This window comes from Ictalurus punctatus, chromosome 8, assembly GCF_001660625.3.
Source record: "Ictalurus punctatus breed USDA103 chromosome 8, Coco_2.0, whole genome shotgun sequence".
In the NCBI taxonomy this organism is placed as follows: Eukaryota; Metazoa; Chordata; class Actinopteri; order Siluriformes; family Ictaluridae; genus Ictalurus; species Ictalurus punctatus.
This window is the reverse complement of record NC_030423.2, coordinates 215,001-237,500: the sequence shown is the minus strand read 5'-3', so window position 1 is coordinate 237,500 and position 22,500 is coordinate 215,001. Positions and strand designations below refer to the sequence as shown.

General features: G+C 47.2%; 1 protein-coding gene across 4 annotated transcripts in view; it reads left to right on the top strand.

Annotated features, from left to right (window-relative positions):
• LOC108269034 (filamin-C) overlaps positions 1-22,500 on the top strand; it is a 35,728-nt gene that overhangs the window by 6,487 nt on the left and 6,741 nt on the right. Inside the window, exons 6-41 of one of the 4 annotated variants that reach the window (XM_053682253.1) lie at positions 1-24; positions 185-347; positions 468-668; positions 5,284-5,364; positions 6,789-6,926; positions 7,023-7,149; positions 7,470-7,606; positions 7,706-7,899; positions 8,245-8,358; positions 8,536-8,679; positions 8,832-8,955; positions 9,555-9,715; positions 10,182-10,272; positions 10,437-10,606; positions 10,739-10,856; positions 11,672-11,934; positions 12,187-12,784; positions 12,944-13,117; positions 13,794-13,956; positions 14,265-14,425; positions 14,529-14,696; positions 14,928-15,051; positions 15,144-15,300; positions 16,175-16,364; positions 16,869-16,892; positions 17,348-17,592; positions 18,438-18,537; positions 18,652-18,792; positions 18,997-19,125; positions 19,257-19,430; positions 19,600-19,761; positions 19,941-20,144; positions 20,730-20,882; positions 21,132-21,254; positions 21,816-22,058; positions 22,271-22,500. The exon at positions 1-24 is cut by the window's left edge and continues 54 nt beyond it; the exon at positions 22,271-22,500 is cut by the window's right edge and continues 34 nt beyond it. In XM_053682253.1, coding sequence (XP_053538228.1) covers positions 1-24; positions 185-347; positions 468-668; positions 5,284-5,364; positions 6,789-6,926; positions 7,023-7,149; positions 7,470-7,606; positions 7,706-7,899; positions 8,245-8,358; positions 8,536-8,679; positions 8,832-8,955; positions 9,555-9,715; positions 10,182-10,272; positions 10,437-10,606; positions 10,739-10,856; positions 11,672-11,934; positions 12,187-12,784; positions 12,944-13,117; positions 13,794-13,956; positions 14,265-14,425; positions 14,529-14,696; positions 14,928-15,051; positions 15,144-15,300; positions 16,175-16,364; positions 16,869-16,892; positions 17,348-17,592; positions 18,438-18,537; positions 18,652-18,792; positions 18,997-19,125; positions 19,257-19,430; positions 19,600-19,761; positions 19,941-20,144; positions 20,730-20,882; positions 21,132-21,254; positions 21,816-22,058; positions 22,271-22,500 — 5,913 coding nt within the window. Of the gene's footprint in view, positions 25-184; positions 348-467; positions 669-5,283; positions 5,365-6,788; positions 6,927-7,022; positions 7,150-7,469; positions 7,607-7,705; positions 7,900-8,244; positions 8,359-8,535; positions 8,680-8,831; positions 8,956-9,554; positions 9,716-10,181; positions 10,273-10,436; positions 10,607-10,738; positions 10,857-11,671; positions 11,935-12,186; positions 12,785-12,943; positions 13,118-13,793; positions 13,957-14,264; positions 14,426-14,528; positions 14,697-14,927; positions 15,052-15,143; positions 15,301-16,174; positions 16,365-16,868; positions 16,893-17,344; positions 17,593-18,437; positions 18,538-18,651; positions 18,793-18,996; positions 19,126-19,256; positions 19,431-19,599; positions 19,762-19,940; positions 20,145-20,729; positions 20,883-21,131; positions 21,255-21,815; positions 22,059-22,270 lie in introns of all 4 variants that reach the window. The other 3 variants (XM_053682252.1, XM_053682255.1, XM_053682254.1) reach the window with 3 other exon arrangements.

Below are 22,500 nucleotides of genomic sequence, written 5' to 3'. Positions count from 1 at the left end.
CCCAAAGTGGCCGGACCTCACAAGGTATAATAACACACACTTCACTGTTTAATGTTCACATAATAAAACCTTTCTATAGTGTGTTAGAGAGATGTGAGTTTGGTGTTTTGGAATAAACGCTGATGTAGCGAGAGGGTTCTGGTCTTGCCCTGACAGCGTGGGATTGTTTTCTGGACTGTTCCAGGTGAAGGTGTTGTTTGCAGGACAGGATATTGATAAAAGCCCATTCCTGGTGAACGTGGCTAAAGCTCTCGGTGATCCTAATAAAGTCCAGGCGCGAGGTCCAGGTCTCGACCCCGTGGGTAACGTCGCTCACAAACCCACCTACTTCGACATTTACACTGCAGGTGAGTCACATACACAGCGTGACAGGAAAAACATAAAAGACATAAAAAGAAAAGATTAAAGGAATAAATGAGTAAATAAATAGATGAGTGATGGGGGTGTCGTGTGTGTGCTGGTGTCAGGAGCGGGAGTCGGTGATGTTAGCGTGGTGATTACGGACCCTCAGGGGAAGAAGGACACGGTGGAGGTGATTTTGGAGAAGAAAGGAGATGCTGTGTTCCGCTGCACCTACAAACCCACAGCCGAAGGAACACACAGTGTGGAAGTGCACTTCGCCGGGCAGCCCATTCCCCACAGCCCCTACAGAGTACACGTCTCTGAGGGTGAGTGTGTGCTTCACCATCAGTAACCCCGCCCCAAACCAACAACCACACCCACCAACAACCCCTACCTCACCAATAACCCTGCCCCAACCAATAACCACACCCACCAACAACCCCTACCTCACCAATAACCCTGCCCCAACAAATAACCACACCCACCAACAACCCCTACCTCACCAATAACCCTGCCCCAACCAATAACCACACCCACCAACAACCCCTACCTCACCAATAACCCTGCCCCAACCAATAACTGTTTGCGCATGCGCTGCCGAGAGTGGCAGCAATCCATGTAGCTCTGTTTTTTTTGTGTGTGTTTTTGTCTTTTGTTTACTTTTTTTACTTCGAACGTTTAGGAGTTGTAGGATTACACACTTTTAGGAGTGTGTTTCATTCTATCCTATGGATATGGATCAGTTATTGAAACGCTCTGGTGGCAGCAAACTTGTTTATGCAAGGAATCAGCTGCTCGCACTACGGAGGAATGCTGGTGATGTTCACGTTAACATCCCCGAGGAATTATGGTGCTTTCGGGGCTGTAGAGCGGGACTTAAAGTGAGGACTAAACGACGGGAGAAAGAGTGGATATTCAAGCGGAAATTCAAGCCCGCAATTCCATCGATGGTGATGGGGAATGTGAATTCACTTACTAACAAGACTGACGAGCCAGCTGCCCTGGTAAGAAATCTGAAGTTGTATAGGGAATGTAGCCTGATATGCCTTACGGAGACGTGGCTAACTAGCTGCACCCCCACTGTTAACGTTGAGCTGCCTGGCTTTAGTGTGGCTCGTCTGGACAGAGACATTAAGCTTTCTGGAAAAAAGAAGGGAGGTGGATTGGTGATGTACATAAAAAACAGATGGTGCAATCCCAGCCATGTTACAGTTAAAGAGACTGTATGTTGTAAGGATGTGGAGTTAATGGTGGTTAGTCTTCGACCGTACTACATGCCGAGGGAGTTTTCGCATGCCATTGTTGTCTGTGTTTACGTTCCGCCACGAGCCCTTCCGGACATGGCGTGTGATGTCATTCATTCTACAATTGCAAGGCTCCAAACTCAACACACAGATGCTTTTTTTTGCGATCTCTGGCGACTACAACCCTATAACACTGGATTCTACCCTCACTAATTTCTTCCAGTTTGTTGATTGCCCAACCAGGAAGAACAGGACAATAGACCTCATGTATGTAAACGTGAGGGATGCATACAGTGCCAACCCCCTACCCCCACTGGGAAAATCAGACCACAACCTCATTTATCTTCAACCATTGTACAAACCAAAAGTACAAAGGCTACCGGTTGTCACTCGCACCTTCAGGAAGTGGACAACGGGAGTGGATGAGGCTTTGAGAGACTGTTTTGAGTCCACTGACTGGAGCGTGCTACAAAATGGAGAGGATTTGGAGGAGGTCACACATTGTACAACTGACTACTTTAACTTCTGTATGGACATAGTTGTTCCCACAAGAACTGTACGCTGCTTTCCAAACAACAAGGCTTGGATAACCAGCAATGTCAAGACCCTTCTCAATAGGAAAAAGATGGCGTTCAGAGAGGGGGATCAGGCAGAGCTGAGGCGCGTACACGGGGAACTCAAAGCCAGGCTGAGAGAGGCTAAGGAGGAATACAGAAAGAAGATGAAACAGAAGTTGCAGGAGAACTATGTGAAGGAGGTCTGGGATGGAATGAAGACCGTCACTGGACTGAGGAAGAGTGGTAGCTCTGTGGAGGGAGACCTGGATAGGGCAAATCAGTTGAACCACTTTTACAATTGGTTCGACTGCCCTGTTCCAGCTTCAATGGCAGTGGACTGTCCACTACCCTCTGCTGATTCAGACACTGCTCGTGCTTGCTTGCCTGTTCAACTCACACCTCCCCCCTCACTTTCGGTGCACCACGTAGCCCCACCATCAAAGGCTGATGTATTCTTCCCCCACAAGGTGACAATGAACAATGTGACTACACCGACGTTGGTCACTAGTCACCAGTCTTCAGACACCAGACACCTCCCGCAGGCGCACCCATCCCCTCCCCTCTTCCCTCTTCCTCTCCTCTTCCCCCATATAATCACGGCTGATCAAATAAAAGGACAGCTGAGGAAACTCCGTCCCAGGAAGTCAGCCGGGCCTGACAGACTGTGTACAAGGCTGCTCAGGGTCTGTGCTTCTGAACTGGGGGAGCCACTGAAGCACATCTTCAACCTGAGTCTTCGTCTTGAAGAGTTCCAACATTGTGGAAGACATCATGTCTTATCCCTGTCCCCAAGAAGTCACATCCAAGTGAACTTAATGATTACAAGCCAATCACTCTAACATCACATGTGATGAAGACCATGGAGCGGCTGGTTTTGGGGATACTTAGACCCCAGGTACGTTTTGTACTAGACCCGCTACAGTTTGCATACAGGAGAGAGTGGGCGTGGACAATGCCATCACATATCTCCTGCACAGGATGCATGCTTACCTGGACAAGGGGAAAAGTGCTGTGAGAATCATGTTCTTTGATTTCTCCAGCGCTTTTAATACCGTTCAACCGTTCAACCCCTCAGACTGGGTGACAAGCTCTTGCAGATGGGTGTGGATGCTCACCTAGTATCCTGGATTGCAGACTATCTGACAGAGCGGCCACAGATCATCAGACTGAAGAATTGCCTCTCTGACACTGTGATCAGTAGCACCATGCCACATGCAGAAGTTTTCGGATGATACTGCAGTTGTGGGGCATATCAGGGATGGGCAGGAGGAGGAGTACAGGAGCCTGGTGGAGGACTTTGTGCAATGGTGCAAACTCAACCACCTACAACTCAACACTGCTAAGACCAAGGAGATGGTGGTAGATTTCCAGAAGTCTAAGCCTGCTCTGCTGCCAGTCACTATTGAGGGGATAAAGGTGGAGGTGGTAAACACTTATAAGTATCTGGGAATATATTTGGACAATAAACTGGACTGGTCATTCAACATTGAAGCACTCTACAAGAAAGGGCAGAGCAGGCTGTACTTCCTGAGGAGGCTGCGGTCCTTTAATGTCTGCAGCAAGCTCCTCTGGATGTTCCACCAGTCTGTTGTTGCCAGCGTCCTCTTCTATGCTGTGGTATGCTGGGGAGGAAGCATTAAGAAGAAGGATGCTGGACGACTGGACAGGCTGGTAAGGAAAGCTGGCTCTGTTGTGGGAGTGGAACTGGAGTGTATCACTTCGGTGTCAGACAAAAGGACCTTGAGCAAATTGATTAATATTTTGGACAATGACTGTCATCCACTCCATAACACTATCATAAAGCGAAAGAGCTTGATCAGTTGGAGGCTATGCTCACTGCCATGCACAACTGACAGGTTGAGGAAGTCTTTTGTCCCTAGGGCTATACAACTCTTCAATGCTTCACTTAAAGGAAGAAGTGAGATAGACTTCTCTGCATAGTCTATCTGCCTCTTCACCTTTTCATATATTCTCATACACTTCCATGACCTCTTACAACAATGTTGTGTACTGGCCAACTGTGTGACTATTTTACTGTTTACACTGTTTACATTGTTTATGGACTATATTAGCCCACATGTTCAACCCCTACCTCTATTTCCCAGTCTGTGGATCCTTGATTTGGTATATTTTACTATTCTTTATTAGTTATTCTTTTAGCATCCTGCTTATACTTTATTGTATGTTGTATTGTGTGTGATGTCTTGAGCTACTGGGACCTTGAATTTCCCCTTGGGGATCAAGATAGTATCTATCTATCTATCTATCTATCTATCTAACCACACCCATCAACCACCCCGCCCCAACCAATAACCACACCCACCAACAACAACCACGCCCCAACCAATAACCACACTCACCAATAACCCCTACCTCACCAATGAACCTGCCTCCAACCAATAACCACACCCACCAACAACAACCATGCCCCAACCAATAACCACACTCACCAACAACCCCTACCTCACCAATAACCCTGCCCCCAACCAATAACCACACCCACCAATAACAACCCCTCCCTCACCAATAAACCTGACCCAACCAATAACCACACCCACCAACAACCCCTACCTCACTGATAACCCTGCCCCCAACCAATAACCACACCCACCAACAACCACTCCCCCAACCAATAACCCCTCCCTCACCAACAACCCCACCCCAACCAATAACCAAACCCACCAATAACAACCCCTCCCTCACCAATAACCCCACCCCAACCAATAACCCCACCCCCAACCAACAACAACCCCTCTCTCACCAATAACCCCACCCCCAACCAACAACAACCCCTCTCTCACCAATAACCTCCCCCACCACCAACAATCCTACCCTCACCAACTACCACACCCACCCACAACAAAACCTCCCCAACAAAAAACATCTACCACACAATACCCCTGCCCCAACCAACACCCCTCTTTTCTCACCAAAACCAACCCCCCTTATTCCCCCCAACACCAACCACGCCAAACACCACCCCCACTACATGTTCTCATCTAGACAGCCATGTTGTTTTATCCTTTAGCCCCACCTGTCTGCAGACAAACTCTTAATAAATAAATAAATAAATAAATGTAATTAATTAGAATAAGCCCCTCCCATGCTGCAGTGATGTGAGTATGTATGTGTTGTTCCAGCTCCAGTTACTGCTCCTCCTCCTCTGCACATTCAGCCACAGTCAGTGCGCACTCCACCCCCCGGGAAACACAAACCTAAAGGTGAAGCCTGTCATAACCCTGCCCACCTGCCTACAGGGGGCATGGACTGAGCTTAGCCCCGCCCATCGCAAGCACAACAGGCTCCTGCGCCACCCCTCAATCTGTTCCAACTCTGCTTTGTGCTTAGTGCAGCGCTCGCCATGCTTAATGCTTACTGCAGCAGAGAGTGAGACAGAGAGAGTGAGACTGTAAGAGAGACAGAGGGAGCAACTGGGAGAGAAACACAGTGAGAGAGAGAGACAGACAGACAGACAGAGAGATATAAACAGAGTGTGTGTATGTTTCATAGAAGAAACGAAGACACAGAGAATTAAATGAAATAGAAACAGAGCTATAACGATTTCCACATACACACTTACTGTTCCAGGCTAAACTACTGGCTATGCACTTTCATTATTAATTAGAAACATTAGCGCTGTAGCTGAACTCGTCTCAGCTGATCGACTGTGTGTGTGGAGTCCAACACTGAACACTGAACACTGGAGTCCAACACTGAACACTGAACACTGGAGACTGAACACTGGAGACGAACACTGGAGACTGAACACTGGAGACTGAACACTGGAGACTGAACACTGAACACTGAACACTGGAGACTGGAGACTGAACACTGAACACTGAACACTGAACACTGAACACTGGAGACTGAACACTGAACACTGGAGACTGAACACTGAACACTGAACACTGGAGACTGAACACTGAACACTGGAGACTGAACACTGAACACTGGAGACTGGAGACTGAACACTGGAGACTGAACACTGAACACTGGGGACTGAACACTGAACACTGGAGACTGGAGACTGAACACTGGAGACTGAACACTGAACACTGGAGACTGGAGACTGAACACTGGAGACTGAACACTGAACACTGGAGACTGAACACTGAACACTGGAGACTGGAGACTGAACACTGAACACTGAACACTGGAGACTGAACACTGAACACTGAACACTGGAGACTGAACACTGAACACTGGAGACTGGAGACTGAACACTGAACACTGGAGACTGAACACTGAACACTGGAGACTGAACACTGAACACTGAACACTGGAGACTGAACACTGAACACTGGAGACTGGAGACTGAACACTGAACACTGGAGACTGAACACTGAACACTGGAGACTTGAGACTGAAGTGTTCCTTTATTTGCACAATGGTGATTTTGGCCATGTGTTCGTGTGTGTGTGTGTGTGTATGTGTGTGTGTGTGTGTGTGTGTGTGTGTGTGTGTGTGTGTGTGTGTGTGTGTTGATGTTCCTCTGAGCTGTATAAAATGGAGAGCTCTCAGGATTCTCTGTGCTCGTGTGCAGTGTGTTTGCCGTTCAGCGATGTGAAGAAGACTAACACAACAATCCGTCTGCATACACACACATTTTCATCACACAGTAACACCTGATTGGTTCTTCTTTTAGCGAGCAATGCTAACGCGTGCCGTGCCACCGGGCGAGGACTTCAGCCTAAAGGTGTCCGAGTGAAAGAAGTGGCAGATTTCCGAGTGTTCACTAAAGGAGCAGGAAGTGGAGAGCTCAAGGTGTCTGTGAAAGGCCCTTGTAAGTGCACACTACTTTCATCACTCCCTATACAGTGATCATTACATTGTTTGTGAGACTGAAGTCTGTGTGTGTGTGTGTGTGTGTGTGTGTTAGCGGGAGCGGAGGTGCCGGTGAAGGTGCGCGATGTCGGTGATGGAGTATACGAGTGCGACTATAAGCCTGTTGTTACAGGAAAATACACAGTTACCATAACATGGGGAGGACAGCCCATCCCCCGCAGGTAACACACACACACACACACACACACACACACACACACACACACACACATGTACACACACACGTGTACACACACACACACACACGTACACACATGCACACACACACACGTGTACACACACACACGTACACACATGCACACACACACACACACACACACACACACACACACAATTTGTCACTTTGTTGCTCACTAGTATGAATATCAGTGACTCAGTGAGCTGTACATCTTCTGTGTAATATGAATGTTTAATATTTAATGTTTGGTGTGTGTGTGTGTGTGTGTGTGTGTGTGTGTGTACGTGTGTGTGTGTGTTTTAGCCCATTCGAGGTGGAGGTTGGTTTGGAGGCGGGGTTACAGAAGGTGCGTGCCTGGGGTCCGGGGTTAGAGACGGGCGTGGTGGGAAAATCAGCTGACTTTGTGGTTGAGGCCATCGGCACTGAGGTTGGCACGCTGGGTGAGTAATGTGTGTGTGTGTGTGTGTGTGTGTGTGTGTGTGTGTGTGTGTGTGTGTGTGTCCACCCTGTAAGCTGACAGCAGCACCTGGTCCCTGCAGGGTTCTCGATCGAGGGTCCGTCTCAGGCGAAGATCGAGTGTGATGATAAGGGAGACGGGTCATGTGATGTGCGGTACTGGCCCACCGAGCCAGGAGACTACGCCGTGCACGTCATCTGTGACGATGAGGACATTAAGGACAGCCCCTTCATGGCTCACATTCTCCCTGCGCCCAACAACTTGTTCCCTGAGAAGGTAGAAAAGTCTTCATTACACTTTATTATTCATTACACTGATTACATACACACTTCATTAATCACTGAACCACATGAGAAACACGCTGTAACCATGGCGATGTAGCTTACTGCGGATTCGGATCTGTCTCATCTGATGCTTAATTATAAATCCTTCCTCTGTTTTCTATTCTTATATATACTTCATTTTATTTTATATTACTTCTAGATTGTAAAGAACTTTGAACTTTTCTATGTGTATGAAAAGTGCTCTATGAATAAAGTGTTATTAACATGCGTGTGTGTGTGTGTGTGTGTGTGTGTGTGTGTGTGTGTGTGTGTGTGTGTGTGTGTGTGTGGTCCTCAGGTGAAAGCGTTCGGTCCTGGTCTTCAGCCCACTGGAGTGATTGTGAATAAACCTGCAGAGTTCACCATCGATGTGCGACAGGCCGGAAACGGAGAGCTGAAGATTTACGCTCAGGTCAGAAACAACACCAGGAACATCAGGAGATGAGAACTCTATTAGAACTCTATTAGAACTCTATTAGAACTCTATTAGAACTCTATGAGAACTGTATGTATCTATGAAGAGTGACAGTGTTGTGTGTGTGTGTGTGTGTGTGTGTGTGTGTGTGTGTGTGTGTGTGTGTGTATTCAGGATGCTGAAGGGTGTGTTATTGACATCAAGATCACTGATAAAGGCGACGGTACTTTTGTGTGTGTATACATCCCCACAAAGCCGATCAAACACACCATCATCATCAGCTGGGGCGGAGTCAACATTCCTAACAGTCCGTTCAGGGTGAGGAGAACACACACACACACACACACACACACACACACACAGCATCTGCTTGTATTATTCAATACTAATACTTAATACAGTATCATATGCTGCATATAGTATATTGTGTGTGTGTGTGTGTGTGTGTGTGTGTGTGTGTGTGTGTGTAGGTACTTGTAGGTGAAGGCTGTCACCCTGATAAAGTGAAGGTTTATGGTCCTGGTGTGGAGAAAACAGGCCTGAAGTCGAACGAGCCCACGTACTTCACTGTGGATTGTAGCGAAGCCGGACAGGGTGTGTTTCATTTCACTGATCCTGTAGTGCACACTTAATTCTACATTTGACTCGTCTTCTCTTCTTCTCAGTATAAATAATACTGATGAAAATGGAGTTCTAAAATCTCCCCATGCTCACTCAGTCAGGACAAAAGTAATGGCGCCCCATAAAATAAGAGGAGTTAGTGTGTGTCTGTGGTAACCGACTCGCTGCAGTGGCTGAGCTGCATTACCGGAAGATTTAACGCACGCCGCTCTTTCACCGTTCATTCGCCATTTTGTCGTTTTCAAAATGTTTCACTGTGAGCTTGTATAGTATTTTGTGGGCGTGGCTAAATGTAAACCTGCTGTTTCATGAACACGTTTTATGGCTGATTGAAGTTTATCAACATACACATGAGTATAAAGAAAATCAGAAACTTTTATTTGCGTTTATCCACAAAAACATTTTACACACAACTTCATTAAAAAATGGTAAACGAAGTCCAGCGTCTCCGTAACAGAAATCTAATTTGACCAGAAAACGTTCCACATTTAAAAGAGCTTGGTTTGACTCTGATGGTTTTGTATTTGTTGTTGTGATGTTTGTAAATGAACGTTGTGGCGATGTTTGTGCAGGTGATGTGAGCATCGGGATAAAGTGTGCGGCGGGCGTGATCGGGCCGGCTGAGGTAGACATCGACTTCGACATTATCAAGAACGACAACGACACGTTCACTGTGAAATACACACCTCCCGCTGCGGGACGCTACACCATCATGGTGCTCTTCGCTGATAAGGTAACACACAGCAACATGCTAACTACACGCTAACTATACGCTAACTACATGCTAACTCCATGCTAACTACACACACAGCGCAGGGTCCGGGCAGATTGTTCTCGGGCTGTTGTCGGGTCACGTTCAAGATTGTAGATCTAATTTGCAGATATCAGGTCGGGAGCAGGGTTAGAGTCAGTGTGTGTTTTTAAAATGGAACATTTATTTACATAATTAATGGATCTATATTTCTCTTATCGTCATACAACGCAAAATATTACACAAAATATGTTTTAAATGTCTTATATGTGCAGTAAAATAATAATTAGTGAGAATAATAATCTAAAGTGACATTTTCAGTATTGTCATGATGTAGAGCAGAACGTAGAAAATGTAGATTATTTTTGTAAAAAAAAAAAAGTGAAAAATAAAAATAAAAATAATCTGCTCAAATCTGTAAAATAATCTCTCTGTGTGTTTAATGCAGGAAATTCCCAGCAGCCCGTTCAAGGTGAAAGTGGAACCTTCTCACGATGCTGGGAAAGTGCGAGCAGAGGGACCGGGACTCAACAAAACAGGCGAGTCATGCTAACGAGTTAATGAGAACAGGAAGCAATGACCATATAAGGGAAATGGAAAACAAAGAGGGTCAGAAGGTGTACAGAGTATGCAGGGTGGACCTGACACACTAACTAGACATGAGTGGAAGTGCACATAAATCTGATTATCAGTCACTGTACAGGTGTTCAGGTGGCCACGCCCACCCATTTCACCATTTACACCAAGGGAGCAGGAAAGGCGAAGCCTGAGGTTCACTTCAGCACGGGGCAGAAAGGAAACGCCGTGAAGGACTTTGAGATCATCGATAATCATGATTACTCCTACACCGTCAAATACACGGCGCTTCAGCAGGTGAGAGACGGCCGAGTGTAAACACCTGCAGATATAACACCTGAATGTTAGCTAGCTGCTAATGAACATAGCAGGTTATATAACATCACTATTAGAGCGTTCGTGTGTGTGTGTGTGTGTGTGTAATCACAGGGTAATATGAGTATCTCAGTGAGTTATGGAGGAGAACCGGTTCCCAAAAGCCCCTTTAACATCACTGTCGCTCCTCCACTGGACCTGAACAAAGTCCGAGTTCGAGGTCTCGACAAGAGTGAGTGTCTCATAAACTCTCTATATTACTAGTGGTTATTACACAGTATAATAGTTGGCCTAATTTCAGGCTTTTTTTGTTGAGTTTATTCAGCATTCATGTCTCGGAATATTCCAGAACATGTGTTAGTGGTTGAATTAGCGGTTGATTTTAGTTGTTCTGACTCTTTTCTTTGAAATTTATCAACATATCTGAGGTAAATGTTGATGTTCCGGATGGTTCTGTCTCATTTCCACTATCACTGTCATCACACTGTCTGTATAAACACTTAACACTAAACACGCTAGCTAGCTAAGTTGTTAGCCTCATTAGCAGTAGTGAAGAGGGTCATTTGGTGTCCATATTTTCCAGTTTCCTAGCAGCTGGGTTCTCTTGGTTTTCACCACAAACCCATTGAATTTATAATAGTTTTAATTACACTGTGATAGCTAGTCAGTTTTAGAGGCATCTGAGTCTCTAATATAGGAACATCATTAAGATGAAAAAAGGATAAATTGATAAGACACATTTTTACTCCATAAGTGATGTTTCTTATGGTGAAGTGACACACTGGTTATTTTTATTAGTAAAAATAACTATAATTTGATTGTTTGTTAATATGCTAGGTAGTTATCGGAAGGGATGCTATTGTTAGCTTAATGGCAATAATACACTGAAAATCCTATAGCATGACTAGCTGAATTTAGCATCATTCATAGCGTCTCATTTGAACGGTTTCAGTGTTTTGCTCATGGTTGGGAATTTGAATGGATAATATTAGGAGTGTGTTAGATAGTGAGGTCTTATTTTGGTGTGTGTGTGGGTGTGTGTCTCAGAGGTGGAGGTTGGGAAGGATCAGGAGTTCACGGTGAACACACAGGGAGCAGGCGGACAGGGCGGGGTCGGTGTGAAGATGGTCTCTCCATCCGGACGACCGATTCCCTGCAAGTTAGAGACGGACCGAGCCAAAGAGGAAACCAGCGTGAAGTACATTCCCCCTGAGGAGGGACCCTACAAAGTGGATGTCAGCTATGATGGAAACCCCGTACAAGGAAGTCCCTTCACTGTGGAGGCTCTCATGCCAGCTGATCCCTCAAAGGTATGAGTTGCATCCCAAATCACACACCCTATTCACTATATAGTGTATATACACACAGTTACTAATCCCCTGTGGGTGTGTCCTAATCCACAAGCCCTATTCACTATGTAGACTACATAAACACAGTCAGTAATCGACTATCGGTGCGCCCCAAACTACACACACCATTCACTATATAGGGTATGTACAGTATGAAATAGACACAGCGTTGTTGTGCTGAACGTTCTCCTGAATCTCGTGGTTCTTCCTCAGGTGCGTGCGTATGGTCCCGGCCTGCAGGGAGGCATTGTGGGTAAACCGGCTCCGTTCACCATAGACACTAAGGGCGCGGGAGTGGGCGGGCTCGGTCTGACGGTTGAAGGTCCGTGTGAGGCGAAAATCGAGTGTCAGGATAACGGAGATGGAACCTGCTCTGTGTCCTACCTGCCCACTGAACCCGGAGACTACAGCATCAACATCCTGTTCGGCGGCGCCCACGTGCCCGGTTCTCCCTTCGTGGCGAGGGTGCGTCCGGCGCTGGATGCGGGCCGGGTGGTGGCGAGCGGACCGGGGCTGGAGCGGGCCATCGCGGGGAGTGTGGCATCCTTCACAGTGGACTGCAGCCACGCCGGAGACGCCGAGCTCACTGTGGAGATCGTATCCGACTCTGGAGCCAAAGCCGAGGTTCACATCTACAACAACAACGACGGAACATTCTCCGTCACCTACACGCCCCCCTCACATGGACCCTACACCATCAGCATCCGCTACGGGGGGCACATGGTGCCAAAATGCCCCATACGCCTGCAGGTGGAACCTGCCGTCAACACCAGCGGTGTGAAGGTATATGGACCAGGGGTGGAGCCTACAGGTGAGTTGAACTCTGGGTCCTAAAGCCTGACTGTTTTCTCCTCAAATTTTATTAATCAGACATTTATCACAAGTGTTATCGAGAATATAAACGGCTTCTACGATTAATCCTGTGTGTGTGTGTGTGTGTGTGTGTGTGTGTGTGTGTGTGTGCGCGCAGGGGTTCTGAGAGAAGTGAGCACACATTTCATCGTGGATGCTCGCTCGCTGACCAAAATGGGAGGAAATCATGTGACAGTACGCATCGTCAGTCCATCAGGCAGCATCACAGACGCCTACATCACAGATAAAGGAGACGGGACGTACAGGGTAGAGTACACCGCCTTCCAGGACGGTACGCTCATCACTCACAATTATTTATTTATCAATTTAATTATTTACTATTTAATTAACACAGAGGGAGAGAGAGAGAGACAGGTGGAGTGAGACAGGTGGAGTGAGACAGGTGGAGTGAGACAGATGGAGTGAGACAGGTGGAGTGAGACAGATGGAGTGAGACAGATGGAGTGAGACAGGTAGGCAATGACTGCAGCCAGAGAACCACTAGGTCTACTGGAACTCTGAATTAAGTGAACTAGAAGCAAAGACTAATAGAAACACACACACACACACACACACACACACACACACACACACACACAATGACAAGCACAACAGCTGTCTGTCTCCGTCTTTTTAGAGAGAACAGGTGCAGTGTGTGTGTGTGTATGAATGCAGACAGATAGAGATTTCAGGCTGTGGAGTGAATGATGATGGAACAGAAATACATTCACTATAAATAGAAGAGCTAAGAGAATTCTGTGTGTGTGTGTGTGTGTGTGTGTGTGTGTGTGTGTCTGTGTGTGTGTCTGTGTGTGTGTGTGTGTGTGTGTGTGTGTGTCTTTGAATCCCATTAAAGCCCAGAAGTCTCAGGTCATTGTTATAAATAAGTTCATCATAAACTCACAGCAAACAAATCATGCTGGTGTCTGTGTGCGTGTGTGTGTGTGTGTGTGTGTGTGTGTGTGCAGGTATGCACCTGATCGAGGTGTTGTACGATGACGTGATGGTTCCTAACAGTCCGTTCCGCGTGTCAGTGGTAGAAGGTTGTGACCCAACACGGGTTCGAGCGTTTGGTCCCGGACTGGAGAGCGGCCTCGTCAACCAAGCTAACTGTTTCACTGTGGAGACCAGGTACACACACACACACATACACACACACACACACACACACACACACATACTGTTTTCCTCTTCTCCAGTCCCCCTTAGCAGCCATCTTACGTAGCTGAGTGAAGTGCACTACATTAGCTTAGCTAGGTAATCTGATTTACCCAGAAGGCCAAGCTGCAATCTCATACTGTTTCCTTCATTCAAGCAGTGGAGTGTCCCTTAATATGGCCACCAAGTGGACATGGATAAAGGTGCTATAAGATTTAGGACACACACACTCATCTATTTCCTCATTATCTCTCTCTCTCTCTCTCTCACTCCTTCCTCAGGGGGGCGGGGACAGGAGGGCTGGGTCTCACTATCGAGGGCACATCTGAGGCTAAAATGCTGTGTAAAGACAACAAGGACGGCAGCTGCAGTGTGGAGTACGTCCCCTTCATCTCAGGCAATTACGACATCAACATCACCTATGGAGGACGACCCATTCCAGGTGCACACGCACACACACATACACACACACACGCACAAACATACACACACTGTCTTCACAAATTCACAGCATTAATTATAGTGTGTGTGTGTGTGTCGAGTAGGAAGTCCTTTCCGTGTCCCTGTTAAAGACGTGGTGGACGTCAGTAAGGTGAAGTGTTCAGGACCGGGACTGGGCAGTGGCGTCAGAGCCAACGTCCCACAATCCTTCACTGTGGACTGCAGCAAAGCGGGAAATGCAGCACTGGATGTGCAGCTGTACGGCCCCACAGGTAGAACACACACGCTTATAAACAGCTCTTCACCACCCCCTAGTGGTGTGTTGTAGTTTAGTTTTATTTGTGTGGCACTTTTAACAATGGTCATTGTCCCAAAGCAGCTTTACAGAAACTTTAGTTTTTGTCCTGTTAGTGTTGTCCTGTAGGGGCAGTAGTGAGGGAGATGGTTTCATTGTGTGTGTGTGTGTGTGTGTGTGTGTGTGTGTGTGTGTGTGTGTGCAACAGGTGCTACAGAACCGGTCAGTGTTCTCAGTAAAGGTGATGGCACACACACAGCGAAATACACACCTGCTCAGGAGGGACCGTACACAGTGTGTGTTAAATACGCAAACCAGGACGTCCCACGCAGGTCTGTATTGTAGGGTATTGTGTGTATGTGTGTATGTGTGTGTGTGTGTATGTGTGTATGTGTGTAATCTGATGTGTGTGTGTGTGTTATAGTCCATTTAAAGTCCACTCCGGGCCAACTCATGATGCCAGTAAGGTTCGTGCAAGTGGTCCAGGTCTCGACTCGGCGGGCGTGGCAGCGAGTATACCAGTGGAGTTCACCATCGACGCCCGTGATGCGGGAGAGGGGCTACTGACCGTACAGATATTGGTGAGTTTGTAGTATGTAGTGTGTAGTTGTGTAGTGTGTAGTGTGTGGTGTGTGATGTGTAGTGCGTAGTGTGTGGTGAGTAGGTGTGCAGTGTGTGATGTGTAGTGTGTAGTGTGCAGTGTGTGATGTGTAGTGTGTAGTGTGCAGTGTGTGATGTGTAGTGTGTAGTGTGTGGTGTGTGATGTGTAGTGTGTAGTGTGTGGTGTGTGATGTGTAGTGTGTAGTGTGTGGTGTGTGATGTGTAGTGTGTAGTGTGTGGTGTGTGATGTGTAGTGTGTAGTGTGTGGTGAGTAGGTGTGCAGTGTGTGATGTGTAGTGTGTGGTGTGTGATGTGTAGTGTGTGGTGTGTGATGTGTAATGTGTAGTGTGTGGTGTGTGATGTGTAGTGTGTGGTGAGTAGGTGTGCAGTGTGTGATGTGTAGTGTGTAGTGTGTGGTGTGTGATGTGTAGTGTGTAGTGTGTGGTGAGTAGGTGTGCAGTGTGTGATGTGTAGTGTGTGGTGTGTGATGTGTAGTGCGTAGTGTGTGATGTGTGATGTGTAGTGTGTAGTGTGTGGTGTGTAGGTGTGTAGTGTGTGGTGTGTATGTGCATTAATGAGACACTATTCTAATGTAATGTTCTTGGTCTTGTACGTGTGTCTGTGTGTGCGTGTGTGTCTGTGTGTGCGTGTGTGTCTGTGTGTGCGTGTGTGTCTGTGTGTGCGTGTGTGTGTGTGTGTCCGTGTGTGTGCGTGTGTCTGTGTGTGTGTGTCTGTGTGTGCGTGTGTCTGTGTGTCCGTGTGTGTGTGTGTGTGTGTGTGCATGTGTCCGTATGTGTGTGCGTGTGTCTGTGTGTGTGTCCACGCTTGTGTGTGTGTGTGTTGTTTCTCCCGCAGGATCCTGAAGGAAAGCCAAAGAAGGCCAGTATTCAGGACAATAAGGACGGCACCTACACGGTGTCCTACGTCCCCGATGTGAGTGGACGTTACACCATCACCATTAAATACGGCGGAGACCACATCCCCTTCTCACCTTACTCCATCCAAGCCACGCCCACCGGAGACGCCAGCAAGTGTGTACTTTCAGGTACGCTCACAACGCAACACCTCTGTAGTGCGCACTACTGAGTAGGGCCCTAGCTCTCTTTACACCAATCACAGATCTTAGTAAGCTCAGGGGGTGTGGCCACAACTCCCCCATCAAATGTTCTCTTAAAGTGTCACAAACTGATAAAATATAAACTGAACATATGCAAAATCATCTGATTTATTTCATTATAAAATGATGATAAAACAGGTATAAGCTCATTAGCGCCCCTCTGTGGTCACTGGCAGAAAGAACAAAAGATCTGAAAAGGTTGAAAATTGTAATAAATCTTAATTAAACATGAACTCTTTCACTGTTGTTTATTTAGGAGTTGGGAGATCTTTTGATGTTTTAGATGTTTTAGATATTTTGAAGGATATTTCTGAGAGTTTTGTTTTTACAGTGAGGTTGATAAATATTTATTTAATAACTCGTACACGGTGCTGTAGCGGTGATTATTACTCAGTGTTGAATACTGTGTTTGTGTTTGTGTTTGTGTTTCAGTGTCTATCGGAGGATGCGGAGTCGGTAAGTTTAATAAAATTACTTTATTTATCTCACATTCACCTCTCATTATTGGTTTAGTGTTGTTTGTTGTTCATTTTTGTTGTGTTGTTTGTTGTTATTTTTTGTTGTTTATTGTGTAGTTGTTGTTTGTTGCTCATTTTTGCTATTTATTGATTATTATTTTTAAAGTAATGTTGTTTACTGTTTCTTGTTTTTTGTTATTATTTATTATTGCTTGTTATTGTTTTTTTGCTGTTTTTATTGTTTATTGTTTTATTCTACAGTGTTTATTGTTTACTGTTTTTATTTACTCTTTGTTGTATACTGATGCTTACTGGTTATGATTGTTTGTTTCTTGTCTGTTGTTTGTTGCTTACTGCTTGTTGCTTATGGTTCTTTATTATTTATTGCTGTTGTTTATTGTTTACTGTTGATGTTTATTTTTGATTGTTTGTGTGTTTTTTTTTCCGGAGCAGCCAGTCTGGGGCCGAAAATTCAGATGAGTGAGGAGACGGTACTGAGTGTAGATGCTAAAGCTGCTGGGAAAGGGAAGGTGACGTGTAAAGTTCTCACTCCAAACGGAACCGAGCTCGACATGGACGTGATGGAGAACCACGACGGAACTTTTGACATTTACTACACAGCACCTGAGCCGGGAAAATACGTCATCACCATCCGCTTTGGGGGACAGAACATTCCCAACAGCCCTTTCACCGTACAGGTGAGCATCACTACAGCCCCACCCACTTTCCCTTCACCGTACAGGTGAGCATCACTACAGCCCCACCCACTTTCCCATCACCGTACAGGTGATCACTTCAGCCCCGCCCACTTCACCTTCACCGTACAGGTGAACATCACTACAGCCCCGCCCACTTCCCCTTCACCGTACAGGTGAACATCACTACAGCCCCGCCCACTTCCCCTTCACCATACAGGTGAACATCACTACAGCTCCTCCCACTTTCCCTTCACCGTACAGGTGATCACTTCAGCCCCGCCCACTTCCCCTTCACCGTACAGGTGATCACTTCAGCCCTGCCCACTTCACCTTCACCGTACAGGTGAACATCACTACAGTCCCGCCCACTTCCCCTTCACCGTACAGGTGAACATCACTACAGCCCCGCCCACTTCCCCTTCACCGTACAGGTGAACATCACTCCAGCCCCGCCCACTTCCCCTTCACCGTACAGGTGAACATCACTACAGCCCCGCCCACTTCCCCTTCACCGTACAGGTGAACATCACTCCAGCCCCGCCCACTTCCCCTTCACCGTACAGGTGAACATCACTCCAGCCCCGCCCACTTCCCCTTCACCGTACAGGTGAACATCACTCCAGCCCCGCCCACTTCCCCTTCACCGTACAGGTGAACATCACTACACACTGAATCTACACACTATATTTTATATTCCCTTCACCCTACACCTCAGCACTTGATATTAGGAAATGTTAAGTAAAATAAGACATTATTTTAGATATTAGATATTTTAGATATTATATCTGATTTATTATAAATTGTTTTTCTCAAGTAAATCTACACTGTCGTTTTTTTCTCTTTAGGCCACTAAGGAACCCGTGATACCGATAGACACTAAACAGCCCACGTTTCGTCCCCTTAACCTGCTCATCCCCTTCAGTCCTCAGCAGGGAGCGCTGACTGGTACCTCACACCTCACCTGTTCACCTGTTAGCATTTATTACATACAGGAAATACAGAAACAGAACAGAAATCAGTTCAACTGTGTGTGTGTGTGTGTGTGTGTGTGTGTTACAGGTGAGGTCCGCATGCCGTCAGGTAAAACAGCCCGTGCTCTGATTAAGGACAATAAAGATGGCACCATCACAGTGAAATACGTCCCTACAGAGAGAGGACTGCACGAGATGGACATCAAATACGACGGGAATCACATCCCAGGTTCCGTCTCACTCAACCTCCAGCTCTCAACTGATGTTGACCAAGTGTCCTAAAGTCTGATATTTAAATGGAATTTTAGATTTGTATAAACTCACACAGTATCATGACAACTGGTGTGTGATACAGACGTCTCATCTCTGTGAATCCAGACAGACATAAATATATTTCAAATAAAACAGGACTGATGTCTGATTCCCTCCACAGGAAGTCCCATGCAGTTCTATGTGGACGCCACCGACAGCACCATGGTGACGGCGTACGGTCCCGGTCTGTGTCACGGCACGGTGAACAAACCCGCCACCTTCACCGTCGTCACCAAGAACGCTAAAGAAGGTAAAGGACACGGCTGAGGGAGCTCGACTCACACATACGATTCAACATGATTTGATTCACCATGGTTCAGAACGCACTGAGGACGCTGTGTGTGTGTGTGTGTGTGTGTGTGTGTGTGTGTGTGTGTGTAGGTGGTCTGTCTCTGGCAGTAGAAGGACCATCTAAAGCTGAGATCAGCTGTAAGGACAATAAAGACGGCACATGCACAGTGTCCTACCTGCCCACCGCCCCGGGAGATTACAACATCATCGTCAAGTTCGACGGCAAACACATTCCCGGCAGTCCCTTCACTGCCAAGATCACAGGTACAACCAGGGGCTAGGGGCTAGATTTAGGGTTTAGTGTGAGAGTGTGTATCTTCAGGCGCTCTGCTGAGAGGACTGGGCTTGTGCATATCAGCATATCAAAGTCAGGAGATGAAATCAAACTGATGTGTGTGTGTGTGTGTGTGTGTGTGTGTGTGTGTGTGTGTAGGTGATGACTCTCTCAGGACGTCTCAGCTGAATGTGGGAACTGCAGCTGATGTTTCTCTGAAGATCAATGAGACGGATTTGAGCTCGTTAACCGCCAGCATCAGAGCTCCGTCAGGAGCAGAACAACCCTGTCTACTGAAACACCTCCCTAACAGACACATCGGTACACACACACACACACACACACACACACACTCACACACTCACACACACACACACATACATGTACATGCATACATATTTACATATGTACATACATGTGATGACTTATGAGTTGATTTGTGTGTGTGTGTGTGTGTGTGTGTGTCTATGTGTGTGTGTGTGTGTGTGTGTGAACTGCAGGTCTGTCCTTTACCCCTAAGGAAGTGGGTGAACATGAGGTGAGTGTGCGTAAGGGCGGAGCTCATGTTAATAACAGCCCCTTTAAGATCACAGTGGGAGCGTCTGAGATCGGAGACGCGAGCCGAGTCAGAGCGTTCGGACAGGGACTCACTGACGCTCACACCTTCAACAACGCCGAGTTCTGCGTGGACACCAGAAACGCAGGTGAGACGGGGGAGAGTGAGACAGAGGGGGAGTGAGACTGGGGGTAGAGGGAGAGTGAGATGTGGGAGTGAGACAGGGGACAGTAAGACAGAGAAATTGAGACAGTGGGAGTGAGACTGGGGAGAGTGAGACAAGTGGAGAGTGAGACAGATTAGTGAGACGAATGGGGAGTGAGACAGGGAGAGTGAAACAAGTGGAAAGTGAGACAGAGAGAGAGAGTAAGATACAGGGAAAGGGCGACAGGGTGAGTGAGACAAGTGGAGAGTGAGACAAGTGTAGAGTGAGACAGGAAAAGAGTGAGTGAAAGAAAAAGACAAAAAGAAAAACAATGAGTAACAAAAGTGAGACAGAAAGACAAAGTAAGAGATGAGTCAAAGAGGAAAAAATAAGACTGATGAAGAATGTGAGACAGAAGGAAAAGTGAGACAGAAAAAGAGGGAGAGAGAGAAAGACAGAAGGAGTAAGACAGGAGAGAATGTTAAAGTTAGATGGAAAGAAAAAATTAAACAAAGAAAGAAAGTGAATCTGTGGGATCTGTCTGTCTGTCTGTTTACCTGTCTGTCTGTCTGTCTGTCTGTCTGCAAGGTTATGGAGGACTGGGTCTGTCCATCGAGGGGCCGAGTAAAGTGGACATTAAGTGTGAGGACGTTGAGGACGGGACATGTAGAGTCACCTACTGCCCCACTGAACCAGGAAATTACATCATCAACATCAAATTTGCAGATAAACACATCCCAGGTCTCACTACATTCCTGTCTCTCTCTCTCCCTGTCTTGCTCTTTCTCCCTGTCTCTCTCTCTTTCCCTGTCTCTTTCTCTCTCTCGGTGTCTCTCCCTGTCTCTCTCTCTCCCTCCCTGTCTCTCTCTCGCTGTCTCTCTCTCTCTTTCTCTCTCGCTGTCTCTCTCTCTCTCTCTCCTTTCTGTCTAACTGTATGGTTTTGAAGTAGACAGACAGGTGAAATGATTACATGGTAATGTCCCCCGACAGGAAGTCCATACACGGTGAAGGTGACAGGTGAAGGGAGAATGAAGGAGAGCATCACGAGGAGGAGACACGCTCCGTCCATCGCCTCTGTCGGCAGCCTGTGTGACCTCAACCTCAAAATCCCTAGTGAGGACCAAACACTCGCACACTTCCCCTCACACACTTCCTCTCGCACACTTCCTCTCGCACACTTCCTCTCGCACACTTCCCCTCATACACTTCCCCTCACACACTTCCTCTCGCACACTTCCTCTCACACACTTCCTCTCACACACTTTCCCTCACACACTTCCTCTCGCACACTTCCTCTCGCACACTTCCTCTCGCACACTTCCCCTCATACACTTCCCCTCACACACTTCCTCTCGCACACTTTCCCTCACACACTTCCTCTCGCACACTTCCCCTCACACACTTCCTCTCGCACACTTCCTCTCGCACACTTCCTCTCGCACACTTCCCCTCATACACTTCCCCTCACACACTTCCTCTCGCACACTTCCCCTCACACACTTCCTCTCGCACACTTCCTCTCGCACACTTCCCCTCACACACTTCCCTTTCTGACATCCGAAATGGGCTTACACAGAAAATGATACTCTCCCCCTCTCTCCATCTCCCTCTCCCTCTCTCTCTCTTTCCATCCCTCTCTCCCTCCCGTTCTCTCCCCCTCTCTCTCGTCCTTAGGGAACTGGTTTCAGATGGTCTCAGCTCAGGAGCGTCTGACTCGGACCTTCACACGCAGCAGTCACATGTACACGCGTACTGAGAGGACAGAGATCAGTAAAACACGTGGAGAGGAGACGAAGCGAGAGGTTCACGTGGAGGAGAGCAGGCAGGTTGGTGGGGATCCGTTCAGAGACGTGTTCGGCTCTTTCCTCGGCCGAGAGAACTTCAGCAGCTTCGGCTCTCTCACCGCCAAACCTGATGGTAACCAGCCAATCACAGAGTAGAATACTGCCACTCTTTAGTACACTTCTGTATTAAACTCATTCGGGGGTGGGGCTACATATGAGCTCGGTTTGTGATGTCACAAAATTACAGGACCATTCACAGTCACTTCACTCATGAGTGACCTAGTAGTACCCTTGCCCTAGATAGTGCACTTGGGAGTGAAGTGCCCTCACTTTGCTGTCCTGCAGACGGAGCCCAGGTGATGACAGCGCAGGTGACGAGTCCCGGGGGAAAGGTTCTGGATGCTGAGATCGTGGAAGGTGAAAACAGTACATACAGCGTAGGCTTCGTTCCCAAGGAGACGGGTTCTCACACGGTGAGCGTGAAATACGGCGGCCATCACGTCCCTGGGAGCCCCTTCCTGTTCACCGTGGGGCCTCTGGGAGAGGGCGGGGCTCATAAAGTCCGCGCAGGGGGA